The sequence below is a fragment of the Rhineura floridana genome, chromosome 6 (assembly GCF_030035675.1).
Source record: "Rhineura floridana isolate rRhiFlo1 chromosome 6, rRhiFlo1.hap2, whole genome shotgun sequence".
Classification (NCBI taxonomy): domain Eukaryota; kingdom Metazoa; phylum Chordata; class Lepidosauria; order Squamata; family Rhineuridae; genus Rhineura; species Rhineura floridana.
This window is the reverse complement of record NC_084485.1, coordinates 91,228,546-91,250,162: the sequence shown is the minus strand read 5'-3', so window position 1 is coordinate 91,250,162 and position 21,617 is coordinate 91,228,546. Positions and strand designations below refer to the sequence as shown.

General features: G+C 43.0%; 1 protein-coding gene across 2 annotated transcripts in view; it reads left to right on the top strand.

The window, feature by feature from the left end:
• The first annotated feature begins 11,876 nt into the window (after positions 1–11,876).
• The window catches only part of EPS15 (epidermal growth factor receptor pathway substrate 15), a 102,435-nt gene continuing 92,694 nt past the window's right edge, over positions 11,877–21,617 (top strand). For both annotated transcript variants that reach the window (XM_061632960.1, XM_061632961.1), the window contains exon 1: positions 11,877–12,203. In XM_061632960.1, coding sequence (XP_061488944.1) covers positions 12,177–12,203 — 27 coding nt within the window. In that variant the 5' untranslated portion in view covers positions 11,877–12,176. The remainder of the gene's footprint in view (positions 12,204–21,617) is intronic.

Here is a 21,617-nt window from a genome sequence, read left to right as displayed (position 1 = left end):
TCAGACGTTACTGAGGCCAGATTTAATAAAATCTGAAGAAATATTACCTCAAGAAACAGTGACTATCCAAGGAGTGAGGGGTCAACCAGAAAGTTTGCCTGTGGCCCTGGTGGAAATGACTTGGAGAGGCCGAGAGGGCCGATATAAAGTAGGCATTAATGCCCAGCAACAAGAACCAGTAATACTGGGAAGGGATGTAATGGGCGCCCAAGGAAAGATCTATGTAGTGACCAGACAGCAAATTGGCAGAGAAAAAGAAGCCATATTAAGGGGGGCTGAAACAAACAGGGTGGAATCTGTTAACTAGCCTCAGGTCACCATAGCAACCACTAGCAGGCCTGCTGAAGGAGACAAAATGTATCAAGTGGTCTCTGGGGAAGAAGCAGAGCAATTCAGGGAAGAGCTGCATCAAGATATAAGTCTGAAGCAGATAAAGGAACAAGCTCTGACCCAACAGATTCCTTTCACTGACAAACTGAGGAATCAAGTTGTGTGTGAGAATGGGATTTTATATAGACTGTGGATGCCTGCTGAAAGAAAGGATGAATGTGAACCAGTGAAGCAATTGATAGTACCTAGCAAATACAGAACCAGATTGCTAGAGGTAGCCCACGATGTCCCATGTGCAGGACATCTGGGAATAAAAAAGACCAAGAGGAGATTGGCTGCACATTATTATTGGCCAAATATCTCCAAGGATGTAAAACAACATTGTCTATCTTGTGGAATATGCCAAAAGGTGGGAAAGAGTGGAGTAAAGACCAAGGCACCCTTAAAGCCCCTTCCTATAATTGGACAACCCTTTTATAGAGTGGGAATAGATTTGGTGGGCCCTTTTTCCAAACCCACAAGGCATGGCAAGAAATATCTAGTGGTGGTGGTGGATTTTGCCACCAGGTACCCAGATGCAGAAGCACTGAGATCTGTAGAAGCCCCTGTAGTGGCAGAGGCTTTATTAAAAATCTTTATGAGGCTGGGTTTCCCTCATGAAGTGCTGACAGATCGAGGCAGTGTATTCATGGGAGAAGTGATGCAATGTATGTGGAAATGTTGTGGTCTAAAACATCTAAAGACCACTACTTACCATCCCGCCACTAATGGGCTAACTGAGAGATTCAATGGAGTTTTGAAGGGCATGATAAGAAGCTATGTTCAAGATCACCCACAAGACTGGGATGAACGTTTGGGATGCTTCTTATTTGCATACAGAGAAGTCCCTCAGGAGTCAACAGGCTTCTCACCCTTTGAACTAATGTCTACTAGAAAAGTGAGGGGACCTTTGGAACTGCTAAAAAATTCATGGGAAGGAACTCTGGGAGAGTACAAAACTTCTGTAGTAGATTTTGTATTGGAATTCCGCAATAAATTAACATCAATGATGGAAGTAGTGAAAGAGAATTTGAGTCATGCACAGGAGAAGCAAAGTTACTGGTATGACAAAACAGCCAGAGAACGTGTGTATGATGTGGGAGATATGGTTATGGCGTTCATACCCAGGAAACATGACAAATTACAGGCTAACTGGGAAGGACCATATACCATCAGAGAAAGGCTTGACACAGTGACATATGTAATCACCACAGACCAATTAAACAAAAGCAAAGTGGTTCATGTAAATATGTTAAAGCCTTACCATGCCAGGGATGCAAAGGTGTTGCAAGTTACCTTATTCCCTGAGGGAAGTGGGCCTGAACTTCCAGATTTGGTACAGGAAAGCAAAGACAAAGGAGGGGTAGATCAAGTGGAATGGTCAGAGGAGGTAGAGGAGGAAGTAAAAGAAGAGATTCTGAGAGTTTTGAAAACCTATAGGAATCTCTTTAGCAACAAACCTGGCCGAACCAGTATAGTTATACATTCCATTGATACTGGAGATCATGCCCCAATCAGATCTGTTCCGTACCGTGCGAATGGGAAAGTTTTGAATGAGATCAAAAAGGAGGTGGAAGATATGCTGGAATTAGGAGTGATCAGGGAATCCATCAGTCCCTGGGCCTCAAGTATTGTCCTGGTTCCGAAAAAAGATGGAACGACAAGGTTTTGCATTGATTATCGGCTAATCAATAAAATTACTGTCCCAGATGCGTATCCTATGCCTAGGGTAGACGCTATGTTAGAGTTATTGGGGGCAGCAACCATTATCTCTACACTAGATCTCTGTAAAGGATTTTGGCAAATGGAACTAGACGAGCAATCCAGAGCCAAAACTGCCTTCAGTACACCAGATGGGTTATATGAGTTTGTGACCTTACCCATGGGACTAAGGAACTCACCAAGTTCATTTCAGAGGCTAATCAATACTGTGTTGCGAGGCATGTCAGATTTTGCAGTGGCCTATATCGATGACGTGGCCATTTTTAGCAAGTCGGTGCCTGAGCATGTCCAACACCTGACAACAGTATTGGAGGCCTTAAGAAAAGCAGGCCTCACAATAAAAGCTAAGAAATGCCAGTTTGGACTAAAGGAAGTAATCTATTTAGGACATAAGGTGGGGAGTGGGAAAATCACCCCCTTATGGAGCAAGGTGGAGGCAATACAAGCGTGGCCGATCCCCTTAACCAAAAAACAAGTAAGGGCATTTCTGGGTGTGGCTGGATTTTATAGGAAGTTTGTGAGAAATTTTGGGGAAATAGCAACCCCCTTGCATGAATTGACCAAGAAGAAGTGTTCTGAGCGTGTGGTATGGACGGATGAATGTCAGAAGGCTTTTGATCTGCTGAAGCAAGCCTTGTGCCAAGGACCCATATTAATAGCACCAGACTATGAGAAACCATTCATCGTGGCTACAGATGCGTCGGACTTGGCGCTGGGAGTCGTCTTGCTGCAGGAGAGAGAAGGCACCAGACATCCAGTGGCGTATCTGAGTCGCAAGCTGACGCCGAGGGAGAAAAACTATTCGTCGGTCCAGAAGGAGTGCCTAGCGGTTGTGTGGGGACTGAACAAGTTGCGCCCATACGTGTGGGGACGAAGATTCACAGTGACTACGGATCATCGGGCCTTGTTATGGTTGCAGACTATGAAAAACCATAACACTATGCTGCAGAGGTGGTCCTGGGCCCTACAGGACTATCAAGTGGACTTCCAGTTCATCAAAGGCAAGGACAATGTACTGGCCGATGGACTTTCCAGGCAAGTGGCTGGGACTGCAGTGACGTGACCAGACAGAGGAACAAAGAAAGACATTTTCCCCATAGAGACTTTTATTTGTTAACGCGACGTATAAATCCTGGAACAGGAATAATACTCTGCCGTTGTTTAAGGGGGGGGGAAATGTGATGTTCCTATATATTAGTGTATATATGGTAAGTGCTGGTTGTTTAGAGTATACATGGTAAGTAGTGAAAGAGGAGGGGGAGTGAATGGGCAATAGAATGCTTGATGATTGGCTGAATGTTTAAAATGGCTGACAGTATAAATGAAAAGATGACAGGTAAATCTGGGTGAATGTGAGGTGGTGAATTGTGGAATCTGGGGGGAAGAAGAGAAAGAGTGGATTGCTTGGTGGGGTTTGAGAGAGTTGTTTGTCAGGAGAGAGTGAAGAAGGAGGGAGGTGGAGTTCGGATTAGTATTGAGTAAAACCATATGCTTATGTGCCTTAAGAAGAAATCTTGTTAATCTTGTTAGCTTTGTTATCTGTAATAAATACTTAATTTGGTTTACCAAAGGCCTGATCCTTGGCTGGGGTTTCACAGACCAGAAGGGAGGGTAAGGTAATGACCAAGGCTGAAGGGGAACTGTAACAAATGGTGGCAGCGGTGAAGAGAATAACAATACCAGTATTCAGAGTCTCTGGGAATACTAGTATTGGGACGTTACTGGTGGTTGCCTAGCAGGGGGATCTGTTGAGATCTGTGCTAGAGCGGGGAGAGAAATCATAAGAGAGAGCGGTCCGGACTGGTGGAGTCCCTGGTGGTGCCTAGAGACAGGCAGTAACCACGAGCAGGTAGGAACCTGACAGGGAGAGCCAGGGAAGGACGCATCACAGCCCCTCCTCAGCCTTATCCAAGGATCCTGGCTCCTCAGCTCTAGATTGAGCCTGATTTGAGGCTTGGTGGAATGCCGGGCCTCCAAGTCATCCTCTGATGAGAAATCTTTGGGTTGAGACATGGCAGTACAGGCCAAACAAGTTCATCTCCAGCACCATGGCTTCCCCTAGCATCAGGTGGGTAGACATTTGGAGAGGCATAGCCATAATCTCCAACACTATAATGTTATGCATCTAGTACACTGTTGCAAAGGATACAGTCCTGGAAGACTGTCTTAACATTGCAGAAAGGACAGTGAGGACATTACACACTCATCCGCAATAATTCTTACTTCTAGAAGACAAAATGAGAAGATAATAGGACAGTTAGGTTTCCATACACATGTGAACATGTGGATTATCTAGACTCATGTTTAGCTCCAGAGCTGAGGCTCATTCACAAGATAGAAACTGGCTGCCTTCAAAACTGTCTGTCTGTTTTGAACTCCAGTTCCAGGTTATCTACGAAAAACAGTAAAAGCCTTAGCAGGCTAATCAAAGGAACTATATGTGTTATTTTGTAGCACACATCCGCCTATCTCAGGCAGTGTGAGAAATACACATAATTTGAATTCTGTTCTGGATTTGCTGAGAAGTCATTAACATGCACCCAAGGAGATGTCTGTTATTGCCACTAATCAAATAATTAGCATGAACATCTCAGACATGTTCAGTCATTTAGACATGCAACTGACCAGATATACGACACACATTAATTGGTGAAAACACTTCCATTCTCATAATTAAAATTCTGGTACTTTCATACTCTTCCCTTTGCCCAAACATCATTGCCCTCTAGCGAAGTAACACAGTATTTTTGAATAGTTTTATTTATAAAACAATAGATCATTCATTACAGGAGAAGGTAATACTTCAATGTAACTAAACAGTCTAAGCTTATAAAGAACTTGCCCAGAAGGTGCTAGCCCTTTAATAACAAAATCAGTTAAAAATCAAATCCATTCCAGAAACTCCAGTGCATGTAATTCACACAAAATGGCTTCTTTAAAAGAAAAGCTCACAAATCTAATTGGGACCTAGTAGTGTCTGGTGGCTTAGGGGTCAGGATTCTGTGAGTACTTTCACAGCTGGATGCAATGATATTTAAATCAAACAAAACATTAGAAAACTATCATACTAAAAAGCCCACCATGTCCTGACCCTACACCAAATATAATGGGTATGGAGATTCAATCGTCAGTTACAAATCTCCAAATGTTCTAGATATAGTTTTAAAAGCTAGCATGGTTTAAAACAGGGCTTGGAAGTAATTAGTTACAAGTAACGAATTCATCACTTTTTTGAGGAACATTTTTATTGTAATAGAACTAGGAGTAATTTTATTACTTTTGTGGAGTAATTGTAATGTTTCCAGCATTACAGTAGGGCCCCGCTTTCCGGCGCTTCGCTTCTCGGCGCTTCGCTAATGTGGCGGTTTTGAATTGTATCCATGTTCCATATGTTCGGCGCTTGTTCCGTTTTTGTGGCGGAAAATTGCCAGAATACAGAGAGACACTGAGTGCACAAATTGATGGCGCCCGATGCCCTTCTCGGACTCAGGCTGAGCGCATTGTCAGAGCTTGGAAACATTCCTTTTTTAAACTACAGTTGGGCTGATGGGAGTTGTAGTTCAAAAAAGGAACGTTTCCAAGCTCTGACGATGCGCTCAGCAGCTGAGTCCGAGAAGGGCGTCAGGTGCCATTTTATTGTCGAAGGAGGCAGTGGACAGCAAGCGAGTGAGCAGGTGGGGGGAGGGCAAGGGGGCAATGAACGAGGGAGGCGGTGGAGGGCAAGTGAGTGAGCAGGCGGGGGAGGGGGACGGGGGACGAGCAAGTAAGGTGGCAAAGGGCGAGCAAGCGAGCGAGCAGGCGGGGGAGGGTGAGCGGGTGAGGGGGAATGAGCGAGTGAACCAGCGGAGGGCGAGCAAGCAGGCAGGCAGGGTGGAGGGCAAGCAGGCAGGGGGCAAGCCAGGGAGCCAGCAGAGGGTGAGCAATCAGGCGTGGGCAGGTGAGTAGCTCCCTCCCTGAGATCCACGGCAGGAAGCCTGCAGTGGAAAGGGAGCACTACTCCCCCACCATAACGAGGGTGAGCGAGCAGGGGAGAGGACGATGCTATCAGTTGTAGCACAGGGAGCTGGAGCACAGGGGCTGAGGCTACCCGCACTACAGCTGATCGCACCACAGGCTCCCGCTGAAAAATCAAGGAAAAGTGGAACATCGATCAGCTGTAGCGCAGGGAGCTTCAGGGGCCAAGTGCTGTCAGCTGGAGCTCCCCGCGTTACAGCTGGTTGATGTTGCACTTTTCTGAGGTTTTCGCTTTTCGGCGGGGGTCTGGTCCTTAACCTGCCGTATGAATGGGGCCCTACTGTATTTTTGGGCATTACTTTGGGGGGGGAGCAGGGGAAGTCTTCTGCTCCTCTGATGTGTGGATGAAAATCATGTGCCTCAAACTGGGCTTCTGTGCAGGATCGCTCTTCCCTCGTGCTCTGTGGGTGAGTAGGAGACAATGAGGGAGGAGGTGGAAAGTGAGACAGGGTGGAGTGGAGAAAACAATTGTTTAAAAAAATGGATTGTGGTTGTGAAGAATGAAGTGAAGGGAAAAAGGAGCTAGCGGGCAAGAACATGAATAAAGGAGAAGGAGACAGAAGCAGAATTGAGATAAAGGAGATGAAAGATAGCAATGTGTGTGTGTATACTGTGTTTGCACTTGGCACACACAAAGTGGCCTCCACCACCCTCTCTGGCTACTGTGCTGCATTTGCAGTATTTTAACTTTTTTCTATCTCAGGGGAAAATGTTTGCTTGAGTGAGTGTCCCTTAGTTGGTGGCAGGACAGGGTCTGGGAGGTGGTTAAGTGAGAGAGATTATGCTGGCTGGCTGAGTGGGGTGGTTGCACTTGGTTTGACGTGCAAAGATCTGAGTAGTGGCCTCTACCTCCCTCCCCACCTCCCTTACCAGCGGAGAGACCACCATTGCTATCTTATGGATAAAAAGAATTATTCTACTACCTTTGTAGGTAATGTGTTTATTTTTAATGTTGTTTTAGGCTACTTAGATGTGCAGCAGCCAAGGCCAGCACCTTGTAGGCATTTTTTAAAGTAACTGAAATGTAATTGTAGTGATTATTTTTTCTCAAAGTTACTTCCAGAGCAATTGTAATTGTAACGGTAATTAGTACTTTTGGGTCATGTAATTGTAACTGTAATTTATTATTATTATTAAATTTATTAGTCACCCATCTGGCTGGTTATCCAGCCACTCTGGGCGGCGTACAAAATAAAACATACAAATACATTAAACATTAAAAATCTGTTCAGGTGTGGATATGCCTCAAGGAAGGTGTGGAGAGACGAGTAATTTATTACTTTTTAACAGTAATCTTCCAAGCTCTGGGTTTAAAATAAGCTTTACGTTTTCTTTTGGTGTTTAAAGCCATGTGAGATTAAAACTAGCAACCTCCTTAACATGTGAGCTTGTGTTTTAGCCAGATGTGTAAACAGGGCTCCATTGATTTTTTTCCCCTATTTCTGGATTTTCCATGTTGGAAGCTTGGCAGTGTGCCAGACATGTCCCTGGGTCAAACCTGTGAGAGTGGCTGCTTCTTTATCCATGTGGACATGGGTGTTGTTACCAACATGATCCCAGAATGGTGGGCTGTGGCAGAGTTTCTAGAGGTGCTCTGGCCATGCCTGCCATCTTCTCACAATTTTTATTTTGTGTGTGTGTGTATTTTTCTCCTTCCCCTCTAGGATGCACAACAAAGCAATAATAATACCAAAATACAATTTAAATAACATCCCAGAAGAATATAAAGATCAAATAAAAAACAGATTTGAGGCTTTAAACTTAGTTGATAGAGAACCAGAAGAACTATAGATGGAAGTCAGAGACATTATCAGGAAAGAGTGCAAAAAGACCTCTAGTTAAAAAGGGAGAAAGACCTCAATGGATGACTGAAGAAACTCTTAAAATGGTTGAAGAGAGAAGGAAAGCAAAAACAAAAGGAGATAGAAACATGGTCAGAACCCTAAATGCAACAATACAGCGACTAGTAGGTAGGGACAAAGAGAGCTATTACAATAGTTATTGTATAGAAATAGAAGACAACAAAAAGGGAAGAACAAGAGCCCTATTCCAAAAGATTAGGATCATTAGAGAAATGAAAGGGAAATTTAAACCAAGAGTAGGGATGTTGAATAATCAACAGTGGAACACACTGACTGACCAAGATGAAATAAAAGGAAGATGGAAGCAATACACTGAAGAACTCTATAAAAGAGATCCCAGGATGACAGATTCATTCATGGAGGAACCGTATGATGAAGAACCAGAAATTTTAGAAGGTGAGGTGAAAGTTTTAGAATGTGAGGTGAAAGCTGCTCTTAAAATACTTGGAAGAAACGAATCACCAGCAACAGATGGCATACCAATAGGGTTGCTACAAGTTACTGAGACTGAATCTGTCCAAATTTTGACAAATATTTGTCAACAAATATGGAAAACTAGACAATGGCCCACAGACTGGAAGTGTTCAATATACATCCCAATTACAAAGAAAGGGGATCCCAAGGAATGCAGTAATTATCCAATTATTGCCTTAATATCCCATGCAAGTAAAGTAATGCTCAAGATTCTACAACAAAGGCTCTTACCATATATGGAGCGAGAAATGCCAGACGTCCAAGCTGGATTTAGAAAGGGAAGAGGCACCAGAGATCATATCACAAACATACGTTGGATAATGGAACAGACCAAGGAATTTCAGAAGAAAATCACCCTGTGCTTTATAGATTACAGCAAAGCCTTTAGAAGATCATGAAAAACTATGGAATGCTTTAAAAGAAATGGGGGTGCCACAGCATCTAATTGTCCTGATGCGCAACCTATACTCTGGACAAGAGACTACTGTATGGACAGAATATGGAGAAGCTGATTGGTTCCCCATTGGAAAGGATGTGAGACGGGTGTATTTTGTCACCCTATTTGTTTAATCTATACACAGAACATATCATATGGAAAGCGAATGCTGATGAAAGTTAAAGAGTAAAGCACAAAAGCAGGACTACAGCTGAACGTCAAAAAGACTAAAGTAATGACAACAGAAGATTTATGTAGCTTTAAAGTTGACAATGAGGACATTGAACTTGTCAAAGATTATCAATACCTCAGCACAGTCATTAACCAAAATGGAGACAATAGTCAAGAAATCAGAAGAAGGCTAGGACTGGGGAGGGCAGCTATGAGAGAACTAGAAAAAGTCCTCAAATGCAAAGATGTATCACTGAACACTAAACTCAGGATCATTCAGACCATGGTAGTCCCGATCTCTATGTATGGATGTGAAAGCTGGACAGTGAAAAAAGTGGATAAGAGAAAAATCCACTCATTTGAAATGTGTTGTTGGAGGAGAGCTTTGCGGATACCATGGACTGTGAAAAAGACAAATAACTGGGTGTCAGAACAAATTAAACCAGAACTATCACTTGAAGGTAAAATGTTGAAACTAAGGTTATCATACTTTGGATACATAATGAGAAGACATGATTCACTAGAAAAGATAACTATGCTGGGAAAAACAGGAGTAGAAACAGAGGAAGACTAGACAAGAGATAGATTGATTCCATAAAGGAAGCCACAGACCTGAACTTACAAGATCTGAACAGGGTGGTTCATGACAGATGCTACTGGAGGTCGCTGATTCATAGGGTTGCCATAAGTTGTAATCGACTTGAAGGCACATAACAACAACAGTTTTTCTCCTCCTTTGCCCAGTCTGAAGATGTAGGATTTGGCCTTTGTTCTGCCAGTGTAGCATAGGCATAACTTTGGATCAAGCATAAGGTAAGTATAGGATTGCTTGGCTCATGAACCATTTGTTTCTATTACAATACATCTACAAATGCCTGTGTTCCCCCCCCCCTTCCTGATGGGAGTAACAGCAGGTTTTTTTGGAGGGATGGGAAAATGGGAGGAGGAATGTGTTAAACATCCCCTCTCCTAGCACCGCTGGTCCAATCAAATTCAGAGTCCCTACAACTGCTTGAAAGCAAACACAAAACCATTGGAAGATCTAGTTGGAGGTCTCCTGCGCTGTATGTACTTGTGCTCTAAGAGTGCACATCAGGATAGCTGGTTTCCAACAAATACTTTGGGTCTTTCCTGTACATTGTTCCAACTGTGTTGACAGTGGATGTATGTTGGAAGTGAGTGGTGTCTCTCTGCCCTGCTTGTGTGTGCACCTGTGTAACCTAATTTTAGAGTCTATAGCATTCATTGGGGATCCTTTCCCTTTTCAATATCAGGTCCCTTATTTGAGGGTTGTTTTAAAGTTATATGTGCTGCACTTATAACTTTGTGTTTATATATATAAAAAGCAACCACTTTTAATATAAATACAGTAGTGTGTTTAGAGAGAAAAAGCCATTCTCAACAGAAGGTATAAAATCTTATGCTTGTTGAAGATAAAATAAACAGTCCGTTGTTAGTAGGCTGGCTGTTGCTGATTCTTCAGTAGTATCATTTCATGCTCTATTTCTGTCAGACTACATTACTGAGCACTGTGTGTGAGCAATGGCTAAACCTCCAACAGTTACACATTGCTTGAAGGTCATACGGAATTAATTCAAGTTTGTAAGATTTGTAAGAACATTAAATGGCAACTTTGGGCCTGAATGTATTACCTTCTGCTACTGGGCAACTTCCATTTGTTTCAAAAGAAGTAAGGAATCTGTAGATAAGTTCCGGGCCTACATGCAGACCTATCAAACATTTGCCAGCATTTCACAGATAAAAATAGGGGCACTTTTTGTAACACATGTCTCAAGGCCCTTCTCTGCCTGCTGAATGCTGTATTAATTTGATCTGCACTAGTATGGCCTTTTAATAAATTAAAAGTCAGTTGTCTTATTTTTAAAATTTGCTTTTCAGCCCTTTAAGGCACAGGTGGAGACCCTATGGTTCTCCAGATATTGTCAGGACTACCACTGTCCCAGGCCAGCATCGCCAATGGCCAGGGATGATGGGAGTTGCAGTCTAATAACATCTGGAGTGCCACAGGTTTCCCATTCCTGTTCCAAGGATTTAAAGTTTGGTTACTGTATTTGTATTTTGCATTCAATGTGAGTAATAGAGGTTTCTTTGGGGGATCATTGAAGACAAACTGATTTTTTTAAAACTGGAGCTCCTAATAAAGGACATATGGTTTGGAGCGCCTCATAAGGTATTTTGGAGTGGTGATATTTAAAACCAATGAAGTGATTCAGCTCGCATCTGCACTTTTGAATCAAATAAGAAACAAGGTGAACGACAAATAAGAACTTCTGGACTAAGCCCCGCCCTGCACCTACACATTTGCAACCACAAGCAGCTTCCACTGAACTCAGTGGGTCTTACTCCTAAGTAAATATGCATAGGGTTTTAGGTGTTAAAACGTTTTATACTAGTTCAAGCAAGTATATATAAAAGTTGTTCCAAAACTGCTATCTATATTGAGGCAGGAAGAAAAGAGAACAAATAATATAAAAAAGCTAGGTAAGATATACACACTAAGAGATGAAAGAGTTTCTGTGAGGAAGAACAGCAGTATTTATTTTGAGCTTAAGCAGATCTATTATTGAGAAAAGAAAATTATTTGTGGCTTGCTGTTTGCGCTGTTAGCTATTCTCTCAAACAAAGTCATCTGTAAGACTGCAATTCTAAGCATGCTTACTCGTGTTGAAAACTTTGGGATTTACCCTCGAGTAAACACGGACAGGCCCGCGAGTATGGCAAACCCTCCAACAGGAAAATATTGTCAAATCTACCTCCCATACTCCACTCCACATTTTCGTAGCTGCTGAGCCAACTGAGGCCGATCCGAACCCTTCCTGGCTGGCTGGCTCAGAATCCGGGCCAGAAGATCGTATAGTATTCTGAGGCCGAATTTAGCGGTTGATAGGTGGCTCCGCTCCAGAAGCGTTGTCGGGAGAGATCCGGCGCCGGGTTTCCTGCGTAGCGGACGGGCCTCAGGGCGGGGCCTGGTTGGGGTGGCTCGGGAAGTTGCTGAAGTTGGGCAGAGAGTGAGGGACAGAGCCCGCGAACGTCTGCGTCGTCGGCCGGGCCTTCCTGGGTGTCTTTTTCCTCTCTTTTCTGTCCGGTCGGTGCATAATGGAAGCAGCATGGCCGCTCATCTTTCCTTAACGCAGGTGACTACTTGCTTGTTTGATAAGAGTGAGATGATTAGCTTGGGGAGGCAGGAGGCAGCCAGGGAACCGCGCTGGCCTCCTCTCGCGAGGAGCGGCGGGGGACTCGTCTCCAACTCTCACGTAGCTTCGTAGAGCGTCCTTTGCAGCCGTGTAGCCCTTCTCGCGCCTCCCTTTTAGCCTTCTGCCTCGACTCTGTTTGTCCGCACCAGTACTTCCACTGTCGTAGTCCCTCGCTCGTCTTCCCCGCGTTCAGTGCGTCTATCCCAATTCCTGTTTCTCGATGAGGCTGCAATCCTCTGCAACCGGTTACTGGAGAGTAAGCCCCATTTGAACGTGGTGGGGCTTACTTTTGAGCAGACACTTTTGCAGTGTTTCTTCTCTCTCTCAGGCTCTTTGTATAGCCAGAGATTCTCTTATTTCTATTCCTAACCCCCCCCCCGCTTTCTAGTGCCCTTCCACGTTCTGTTGTTGACCCCAAACTGCCGTCCTTCCTTTGGCGGTCGTTCCCACGGGGACTCCGCGTCTTATTTCACGTGTCTGTTGAAGGGGGCTTTACCTTACAGAAGCTCATCCGGCAGTAAGTGCGCTTGGAAGGCGCCAAGAACTTTACCTATGTTCAATTCTCTCTTGTCAGTCTTCAGCCAGTGTTGTGTAGCTGTTAAAGTGTCAGACTAGGATCCAAGAGACCAGGGTTCAAATCTCCATTCAGCTATGAGGCTGCCTCTTGGTCTAACCTACCTCACAGCGTGGTTCTGAGGATGAAATGGGGAGGGGGAGAACCATGCTTACCACCTTGAGTGCCTTGGAAGAAAGGTGGGATAGAAATGTAATAATGATAATAATCTGTGTGTTATGGCTCCTTGTGAATCATCTTAAAAATCCCACTGTGGGATTTCTTCTTGTTGCACCTACTGTACTGCTTTTTTTTTAGCGTGTTCCCATATGCATATATGCACATGGTCTTTCTCTACACGCATCCTTTCTAACCTAGAACCTGTTCTTTCTTCCTCCTGCTGTGTTATTTTCTCCACTTTGGCTTTGGTAACATGACTTCTGCAAACACATTTATTTTCCTAGGGCTTAGGACAGGCTAGGCCGGGGCTACAATCCTAGTCTGTTAACTGGGAGTAAACCCCATTGAATTCAGTAGGACTTCCTCCTGAGTAGGCATGGCTAGGATTGCACTGCAAGTGCTGTATAAAGTTGTGAATGGATAAACTTGAGACTTAGATCTGTGCTTGTAACTGGTGAATAACCTTTTTTTTCCAGTTTTCTCCAGAGTAGTAGTAAGAATCAACTTTACTATTAGATGCTTTCAGGCATGGGGCTTATTGCGTTCATTTGATGGATTAAAATGGTAATGCTTCTGTCCCAATTTCTAAAATTCCTTTCATACTGCAGTACCTGTTGTGTTAAGGAACAGTAACTTTTTCAGCCGATATACCGGCATTTCACACAAATGTCTTTCACATGGCTGCAATGAACAATGTCTTGTTTTAGTCCCTCACCTATTATACACACGTGCACTGTGGTTCCCCACTGTGTAGGAGGGCTAAGATCTCATCCTGTTGCCATGCATCCCCTCTCCCTTTAGCATCTGACATATATACATATATAGCTTGGGTGAAGTTCTGTTTGTTGCTTTCAAAACTGTCTATCTGTATACCAAAGCAACTCGCATCCAACGAGGATCCAGTCTTCATTCAAGTTTTCCATAATGCACAACAACAACCCAAGGTATGCAATGTTTTTACAAGAGAAAATTACAAAATGCCAACTTACTGTAGAGCATCTTAAAGTATATAGTACCTTAAACATTATCCCACAAGGCCTTGAGATCTATAAACCAATTTCTATTCCAGAAAGTATCCCTTTACGTCTAAATTGGCACATAGAGAAACATCAGCTGAGCATATTCCTTATTTCTACAATTATTAAGCAGAATCTTCTGAAAATCAAGACCTTGAAACAAGCACTACAGCAGGAGTTAATGTTTCAAAGAAACATTCTAACATTACAACTATGAACGCCTCCTGTATCTGCTCCACAAAACACAACAGACAACCTTTATCAATGTCCGTGCCACCAAAAAGAAAAAACTCAAAAGGGATATTCTAAGATATCATCTTCCTCTTATTCCATCCAATCTAAACACAGAGTTCTATTTATAAAGAAATATTGTCATCAGCAAGCTTGGGTGAAGTTCTGTTTGTTGCTTTCAAAACTGTCTATATATATCTATATATAGATAGATATATAAAGTTGTATGGACACAGAGGATTGTGGGGGAAATGCTGCTGCTGCTGCTACCTGCACCTACACTAGCATACCGGTACAATATTCGTCAGGCAAAAAGAAAAAGCACACCTAAAGGGCAGGAACACACTGCATGCTGGGATGCTTGTCACGTGAGCGGCTGCAGCTAGCGAAAAACTCCCATGATTTTCCCTGGATGCCAGTCCATCACATGAGTAGTAGTCTGTTATCTGGTGTCCAAGGACAGGAAATACACTGAAGTTTGCAGGTGTTGCTGGCTTGCAAACCCCAGTTCATTTCCTGTCCTTGTCCAAGATGAGTGGCTCAGTTCTTTCTCCCACTTGATTGATGGTGTGAGTTCTTTAACTTTTCTGTTTTCCTACCTGATTGTTTTATCTTCTTTTTTGCTGGGGGGTGGAAGAATCCCTTCACTTTTTCCTTCCCCTCTGGGCTTCTTTATGGGAAGGTTCCCCCCCCCCCCCGGTTGTCTCACCTCTTTTTGTTAGCCCCTTTTCCTTTTGTTGCAAAACAGTGGCCATTTTTTATCTCTAGCCAGTGGGGGACCTTCCTTTGTTCCTCACCCATGGGCTCCGGCTTGCTTGTTTGTTCTGGCTTGGTGGCGGCCACGTGAATTCCCCACCGTCCTCCAGCTTTTTCCTTCTTTCTTGGGGTATTTTTCATGCAGCGTGAGCGGCCACGCAATCTCCAGACCACTTATCTCGGGGGGCGGTCCCCGCCACCAGCTGCTGCGAACCCTGCCATTTTTCCACCTGGCCATCAGTACCGCTGCCGTGTCGCCGGCTGCTGCTGAATTTTTTCTTCCCACTTAGCCAGCAGTACCTTCACTGCGGGAGGGAGCTTCTCCACAGCTCAAACTGAAGACCCACCCCCCAGCTCGTTGCCAGCTGCTGCTTAACTTTTTTCCCTACCGGTGGTACTGCCACAGCGAGAGGGAACCTCTCCACGGTGTGAGCCGACAGGAGGACTCATTGCCACTGCAGCTAGACCCTCAGCCTCCCACCGTGGCCAGCACTACCCGGCTGGACTAGCGGCGGCATGGGTACTGCGCTTCCTAGTCGAATAACTTACCTGGTCCTGGCTGCAGCTCCATTCGTCCAGCCAGAGAGCCAGTGTTGTCATGTGAGCAGCTGCAGCTAGCACAAAACTCCCATGATTTTCATGGTTCCCAAGCTTGCAAACAGATTTTCTGTTATCATTTATTCCAAAAATTAGTGCAAAACTTGCACTGTATTCCACTAAAATTCCAGAACAAGCTTGCATGTCATGTGAAATACCAAATTTAATGCGCAAATTACCAGATAAGAATTTGTAAGAATAATGGAATAAAATGCGGTGTGAAAGCAGCCATAGGTTAAAGCTGATGTACTCTTAATTCAAAGAGCGTGTTTGTAGAAATAATCCCATGTAATAACTTTCAATGCAGATGACTTAAAATCCTTAGTTTTGGGGATGGGAGATACAAAGTCTTGGTTACTTCCCTTCATGTTAATTGGTCTTGTTTGTATAAACAGGAAGCCCAATAATCATGAGTTATGTAGGTGCTGTGTATTCATCATCTTGCTCATTACTCTCTGTACCTAGTACAGTTCCTGGAATTCTCAATTTATAATATGCTGAAAGAGGAATTAGATGTTGCTGTCTCTGCACTATCTTTAGGGGGGAAATAATAGTTGCTCAACTGAAATCTTGCTATGTTTGCAAATGAATGCTGTAACAAAGTGAAGCTTATGTATTTAAACTATTTATATTCTGCTTCTCATTAAAAGGCACCAAGGTGGTGTACAGTAAACACTTCAGTACAGAACAGCAATTAAAAAAATGAAAGCTTGAGGCTGCGTCCCTTTATAATAACACCTGAACTAAACCAAGAACACAAACTTGGTACAAACCTCACTTGTAGGTCACTTTTGTACATATTTACTTAGAAGTTAGTCTTGGTTGGTTGGTAAATATGTATAGTTCAGATGTCATGGTCATACCTTGGTTTTGCTATTGGGAACTGGAAACCCACTTCAAGTCATTGTTTCTAATTTGGTTTGGAGGTGAACAATAATATCGACTAACCATAGTTTGCCTGACTTGGACATCTCAACAAACTGGCTATTGCAAAACCCAAGAGAAGAGGAAATATCTTAAGACTGGAGCATGTTCCTGACAAAGGGGTGTGGTCATGATATCTATAGTAGGGTCACAGCTATTCAGGAAGGAGTAGAGTTCCACCAAAGGAACTTGATAATTTTGTCAGAGGAGTTCCAGTAACAGTGGCTAGAATGTAGAGTTTAGATGCTGAAATTCCAGCTTGGAATCTTATCTCAGTTCTGAAGCTCCCTAAAGTGAAGATTAACATATAAGTGTGATGAACACTTATATGGTTTGAATGAACACTGTCCTGCAAACAAGTGCCTCTGAATGTCTTGAAAGTGCAATCAAATCACTTACCCTACATTTAGATGTAACGTGTTCACTGCATTCCAAAGTATTTGTTTCCGGGCCAGAGAATATTCGTTAAAACTGTTTTCATCACACTTATATCTGTAAACTCTTCCACAAGTTGGGATGGCACCAGAGGTTTTGCTAGGCAAGTACAGGAGGTTGCATAAAGGCAGCATCTGTGATCAGCTAACATGTAGCTTAGATTAATTGTTTCTAGTAAGGAATGTTGAGCCAGTGCAGATTGTGTCTTAACCATGTTTCCAAGATTGCAAAGGGGCCACAGACTCATACCTTCTCTCTGCTTGAATGAGAATCCCCCTGCCCTGCTTTGGTAGTAGCTTGTGTTATATCAGCATTAGTGGTAACCACAATTAACACTAATGAGGTTTCCTCTAACTGTAAGCAGCCTCAGTTTCTGGTTTGAAATCTTTGTTAAGAGAGAATCCTGATTAAGACTGGCAGGAGAAATTGGAGCTAGAGGAGGGGAGGGGAGTACAGTCTCATAATACCCTGTCTGTGTGATCTGCTATTAAAACTGATGGTTGTTTATTTTTAACTGCTGTTGGTTTTGCTTGTTTTGTTTTTAAGGTTCTACTCTTACCTTTTTTTGTACTGTGTCAATTTTGTGTAAGCTGCCTCATGTATTTCTGTAGAAAGATGATATATATACACATAAATAATATGCTGTCTTTTCAACCAATCAGTTTCTCTCAGCTTAACATACTTGACAGGATTGTTGTGATGTTAATATATCTGGGGGATTTTCCAGCAGAGAAAACTGACAATCCTGTCGAAGCCCTGGTCTAGCTATGGAATGGTGAGATGAAACAGGTGGTTGACATGATTGCTTCAGAGTGTCCTCTCTGGCATTGGTGAGCCTGAGTGGCTCCTTGATATTCTGGGGAGGTTCGGGCTATGAAGCAGGCCAGACGAAGACTAGAGTGCAAGTGACACAAGTCTCACAAGTCTCATCATGAAGCTGACCAAATACTGGTTAGTGCACACAAACATGCCTAGCATGTGGCAGTGCAGGCTGCAACGAAGACTCACTTCGCAGCTTGCATTGCATCCTCCAGTATCTGGCCAGCGGAGTTAATTCAAACAGCTCAGAGGTTACTTACTTCCACTGTGGGGGAGGGGCCTCTGGAGCATTCAACTACCTGCTGTGACCAACAGGCCACACACTTTGAGGATAAAGTCTTTTGACTTTGAAGTGACCCTGACTCTGCTGCTGTTACAGTTTCAGATGAAGTACCCTATGTTGGAGTCAGTGATGTGTTGTGGGATCAGGTTCAGCTTATGCAGCCTCATCTCCAACCACGTGCCCTCCTAACACCTATCCATCCTGGCTTATTAAATCTAGCAGAGTGGGTTTGACTGCTTGGGTCCAGAGTTTGGTTAATACTTCACTGTGTGAGGGGGTGGTCTCTGCAGCCTCAAAGGAGGCAGTGGTGAGGCCACCCCTAAAGAAACCAGCCCCAGATCCCTTGGATTGGAATAACTATTGACCAGCTGCAAATATCCCCTTCTTGGGGAAGGTGGTGGAGAGAGTAGTGGTGGGGCAGCTGCAAGCATTCTTGGATGATACGGATGATCTAGATCAGTTCCAATTTGGGTTCAGGCCTGGCCATGGAACTGAGTTTGTCTTGGTTGCCCTGATGGATGACATCTATAGAGAGCGGGACAGGGGGAGTGTGATCTTGATCCTGCTTCTCAATCTCTGCAGCTTTCAATACCATTGGCCATGGTATCCTCCTGGGCTAGCTCTGTGGAATGGGAATTGGGGGCACAATGCTACGGTGGTTCCAGTCCTACCTACAGGGCCAAGTCTAGAAAGGAGGACTGGGTGATTGTTTTTTGGCCCCCTGGCAATTGTGCATTGGGGTGCTGCAGGGTAACAACACTATTTAATATCTGTTTAAAGCCACTGGGAGCAGTCATTAAGAGTTTTGGGGCAAGGCACCATCAGTATGCTGATAATGCTGAGCTCTACTTCTCCATAACTGTGCAGCCCCTGGTCCTGTGCCTGGATGCAGTGGTGGGATGGATGAAGAAAAATAAGCTGAGCTTGAATCCTGGCAAGACAGAGGCACTGGATGAGTGATCCCTGTGTCCAAGAATTAGTCAATTGCCTACCTTGGTTGGGAGTGTACTCCCCCTGAAGGAGCAGGTACACAGTCCGGGGTTGCTTCTGGATCCAGCTCTGTCACTGGAGGCCCAAGTAGTCTCATACTTTTATCAGCTGTACCTGGTAAGACAACTATGACCGTTCTTGAACCAGGAGAACTTGGCCACAGTAGTTCAGGCATTGGTGACTTCAAGGCTGGATTACTGCAATGCACTCTTTGTGGGGCTTCCCTTGCCCCTGACCTGGAAACTGCAATTAGTGCAGAATGCTGCTATAGGGAGTGAGACCCTATCAGCCTGTAACACCTGTGCTCAGAGCTGGTTGCTGATTTGTTACCGGGCCGAGTTCAAGATGTTGTTATTGGTATAGAAAGCCCTTAACAGCACTTCCGGGAAGGGTGGCTTAGCCTGTGCTGCCTCTGAGTCGAGCTCTCGTCTCAGAAGAAGCTTTTTCAGATCTAAAATCAGTCAGAACGTTCTTTTTGACTGGTAAAGATTTTCTCCCGGGCAGGGAGAAACGTAGAGATTAACCACAAAGCCTGTTTTTGTTGGGAGGACTGGATTTCATTAATTTATGAGAGAAAGTTCAGGCAGCAATGCGGACGGACTTCCATCAAGCTCTTTCTGACTAAGCGACACGTTTATCTTTTCTTCAAAGAAAAACGAAACTTAACAGGCAAGCATCCTTCTTTCTATATATTTTTTTTATTTGGTTTAAATTGTTGCAGCAAAAAAGAGATTTGTCAATGAATCAGCTATAAAGAACATCTGGTGAGTTATAACTCTTCTCTTTTACTCACGAAATTAAGGAGGAAAGAAATCGAAAAAAGCTTATCTTTGTTTTTATTGCAAAAAGCTGGCCTGGAGGTGCATTCTAAAGATACTAATGGAAGAGGGATTTCTATTTCGAGGAGGGGAAAAAATAAATAAATTTGATTTATGAATTTTGGAGTATTATATGTCTGGGACTATTTTTTTTTTGTCTATTTCATTTTGATGAATCTGCTTGTTCACGACGCCACTAACTGTTTGAAGTTGGGAACTAAATTTGTTTCGTTTTCCTGAACATATAAGAGATAAGACACTGATGTCAGCAAGCCTGGAATATTAACCCAATTGTGGCTGAAATAATTTTTTGTTTTTGTGGTTCCAAGAATGGCAACCAGGGAAGTGACTGAGACCATGGAAGAAATTATGTTTCAGAAAATAATGAGTGAGATTGAGATAATGAAACAAACCCTGAGACAGGGTAGACAGGAGATGAAAATTGAATTTAACAAAATGACGCAGGAGTTTAAAGAAATAGGGGATTCTGTGAGAGCGGAGTTTGATGGGATTAGAGATGAGAAAAGAAAAACTAAAGGGAAGATACAAGCCCTGGAGACTGGAACAAATATGGAATTGGAAAAAGATCTGGAGTTTACGGATGTTAGAAATAAAGTTTACTGTTTGGAATTCAACATTGTCTCCGAAGAAATTAATGAAGATATTAGTGATAAAGTTATCAATGTCTTGGATAATTTTCTTGACTGGAATGATGTGATGGGGCTTGACATAGAAAAAATCTATGGAATTAACTACAAATATGTGACAATGGAAAAACTCTTAAGAGATGAGCCAGTGCATTTTGTAAAAAAGAAGAGCAGAGATGTGACTTTACAACAATATTTCAGCAACATATTCAGAATTGATGGCAAGGACATATTTGTGATGGGGGAAATTCCCATCAGACTCTTGTTATATGACTATGGCTATGACAGCAAGATCATCATGGGATACTGATAATGGATGAATGGATACTGAAACCACTGGATTTAACAGGACTATTGAAGATGGAAGATGGAATTAATATTGATAATGGAAGAATGGTTATGGAAATTATTGGACCTAACAGATTTGACGAGATGGATTAATTGATATGTTTATTTGGACTATGGCTATGACAACAAGATTATTATGGGATACTGATAATGGAAGAATGGCTACTGAAATTATTGGACTTAACAGGATTATTGAAGATGGAATTAATATAGATAATGGAAGAATGGCTATTGAAATTATTGGACCTAACAGATTTGAATCAGGTGGATTAAGCGACATGTTTATTTGGAGAAAAATTGAAAGATATATCTCTCAAGGAATTGAAACCTCTTTGACTTTTTGTGGAAAGAATAAAATAATGTTTATGAGATTTGATGATTAATTAAGATAACTACTGGAGGAAAGTGATTTTATAATATAATTTTAGAGACAGGATTGTTATATATTGTAGACCTATAACTGATCTGCGACAAATCGGAAGTCAACATTTTATTTTATTGTTTGTGTTTTGTTTTGTTTTTTGTCTTTGAAAATTTGAATAAAAATTAATGATAAAAAAAAGCCCTTAACAGCTCAGGACAGCTCAAGTACCTACTTGAGCAGTTCGATCTGCAGCGCAGGCATTCTTACATGTGCCACATAAAACTTGGTCTGCACTTGTAAGAAATCTTGCTTTAAGTGTGGCAGCACCTAGTCTTTGGAACTCCCAGCCTATTGACATCAGTCAGGCACCTTTGTTGTATTCCTTTTGGCACC